General features: G+C 37.0%; 1 protein-coding gene across 1 annotated transcript; it reads right to left on the bottom strand.

Annotated features, from left to right (window-relative positions):
- LOC109823395 lies at positions 1,113 to 1,520 on the bottom strand. Its single transcript, XM_020389672.1, has one exon. The coding sequence runs from the start codon at positions 1,518 to 1,520 to the stop codon at positions 1,113 to 1,115; it is 408 nt and encodes a 135-aa protein (XP_020245261.1).

Raw genomic sequence — 2,567 nt, 5'->3', positions numbered from 1 at the left:
GGTATTTAAACGAAAATAATTAAAATAAATAATTTCGGGTACTTAAAAATTAAACTAATTATATAATAATTATCTACAAATAAAAACGTACATTTTGAGCTAATACAACAGTTGATATGAAACTAAAATAAATAATTTCGGGTACTTAAAAATTAAACTAATTACATAATAATTATCTATAAATAAAAACTTACATTTTGAGCTAATACAACAGTTGATATGAAACTGTCGAAAATATACACGTATTGTATAAGTAAACAGAAATAATTAATAATAAAAATATATTTACTTACATTTAAAATCAAATAATTATGTGACAATTATCTACACGATAAAACGTACCAGTTATGCTAATACGACAGCTGATACGTAATAATACAATAATTTACACAAATAATACGTAATTAATAATTCAATATAATACAAGAATTAATACGTAATAGTAATAATAATACGACGTATTATTTAAAATAATACGTAATAGTATCAGTAACACAACGGGACACGATAAAACGTACCAGTTGTGCTAGTACGACAGCTGATACGTAATAATTAAAATAATACAATAATTTACACAAATAATACGTAATTAATAATTCAATATAATACAAGAATTAATACGTAATAGTAATAATAATACGACGTATTATTTAAAATAATACGTAATAGTATCAGTAACACAACGGATAAATCCCAGAAATTTTCATTGCACTAAATTAATTTATAAATATAAAAACTATTTAAATAAATATAAAACTTATACTTTAAATCATAGAAAATTCTAGAAAATCAAGAAAAATACAAATACTCTTTTAAAAATCATAATTAAATATTTTAAAATACCAAAAATTTATTTTAACTAGTATCAAAATTTTACGGTCATTACATTCTACCCCCCTTAAAACAAATTCCGTCCTCGGAATTAAAATAATAGTGATGTATAAAGAACCCAAGGACAGGGATCTGGAAAGAGATACTCACTCAACACATATAGAGAATGGTTCAAAATAACTGCATATTCATAAGCAGGGAGAAAGTAGGACAAGAACAATACAGGGTAAAGTACAAGATGTAACAACTTAAGATTCAGGAAACAGATGAGGGTATCGTTGTCACATTTCAGACTCAGTCTCCCAAGTCGACTCGCCAGGAGAATCTGGGTGCCACATCACACGAATGAGCGTGACGGTCTTGTTCCGGAGAGTCTTCTCTCTTCGGTCTAAAATCACCACAGTCTGCTTCTCGTATGTCAAATCAGGTCGCACCTCAATCTCTGAGAAATCTACGATATGACTCGGATCTCCGACATATCTCCGCAACTGAGAAATGTGGAATACGTCATGCACTCCAGCCAATGCGGGTGGTAATGCAAGTCGATACGCCACTTCTCCAACTCTCTCTAGTACGTCGAAAGGTCCCACATATCGTGGACTCAACTTCCCACGCCTTCCAAAGCGAATGTTACCTCGGTTGGGGGAAATCTTTAGGAAGATGAAACTTAAAGTGCCGGTGCTTTGCATCTGCCCAATGCTTGAATCTGTCCTACACTATGCAAAGTCGCTCCCGAATGATCCTGACTGTATCAACTGATTTGTCAATAAACTCCGGCCTAAAAATCTCTCGCTCACCAATATCGTCCCAACTCAAAGGAGAGCGACACTTCCTCCCATATAATGCCGCGAAAGGAGCCATTCCAATGCTAGCCTGGAAGCTATTGTTGTATGAAAACTCCACTAAATGCAAGTGATCTTCCCACGACCCGTGAAAGTCAAGCATACATGCTCTAAGCATATCCTCCAAAATCTGAATGGTCCTTTCTGATTGCCCATCGGTCTGAGGATGATAAGCTGTGCTGAAACTGAGATTGGTCCCAAGACTCACCTGCAAACTCTTCCAGAATTCTGAAGTAAATCGGGTATCGCGATCCGAAATGATGCATACTGGAACTCCGTGCAATCGTACGATCTCCTCCATGTATCTCTGAGCAAGATGCTCCGTTGACTGTCCCACTCGGAAAGGAATGAAGTGAGCCGATTTGGTTAATCGATCTACGATCACCCAAATAGCATCATTCTGTCTAGTGCTCCGAGGTAAGCCAGTAACGAAGTCCATGGTAACATGCTGCCACTTCCACTCTGGAATAGGCAACGGCTGCAGAAGACTTGCGATGCGCTGATGCTCTGCCTTCACCTGCTGACATACAAGGCACTTCGCCACACTACGAGCCACATCTCTCTTCATACCACGCCACCAAAAGTTTAGTTTCAGATCCTTGTACATCTTCGTACCTCCAGGGTGAATAGAGTACGGTGAGCTGTGAGCTTCTCGTAATAATTCTTCTCGAATATCTCCTTTTGGTACGCAGATACGACTCCCAAATCGTAAGGTTCCGTCCTCATGAATAACAAATTCCGGTCGAAGACCAGCCACTGCTAGCTCTCTACATTTCTGAAGAAATGAGTCATCTGATTGTGTAGTCTTAATCCGCTCGACCAATGTCGATTGAATCTGAAGATTCATCAAGGAAGCGGTGACCCCTGGAAGTATAACTTCTATACTCATATCCC

The sequence above is a fragment of the Asparagus officinalis genome, chromosome 9, assembly GCF_001876935.1.
Source record: "Asparagus officinalis chromosome 9, Aspof.V1, whole genome shotgun sequence".
In the NCBI taxonomy this organism is placed as follows: Eukaryota; Viridiplantae; Streptophyta; class Magnoliopsida; order Asparagales; family Asparagaceae; genus Asparagus; species Asparagus officinalis.
The sequence above is the reverse complement of the archived record's forward strand: the minus strand, read 5'-3'. Positions and strand labels throughout refer to the sequence as shown.

Bases quoted from the DNA above. Each gene is read 5' to 3' on its own strand.
- LOC109823395 (XM_020389672.1), bottom strand. From the start codon at position 1,520: ATGCAAAGCACCGGCACTTTAAGTTTCATCTTCCTAAAGATTTCCCCC.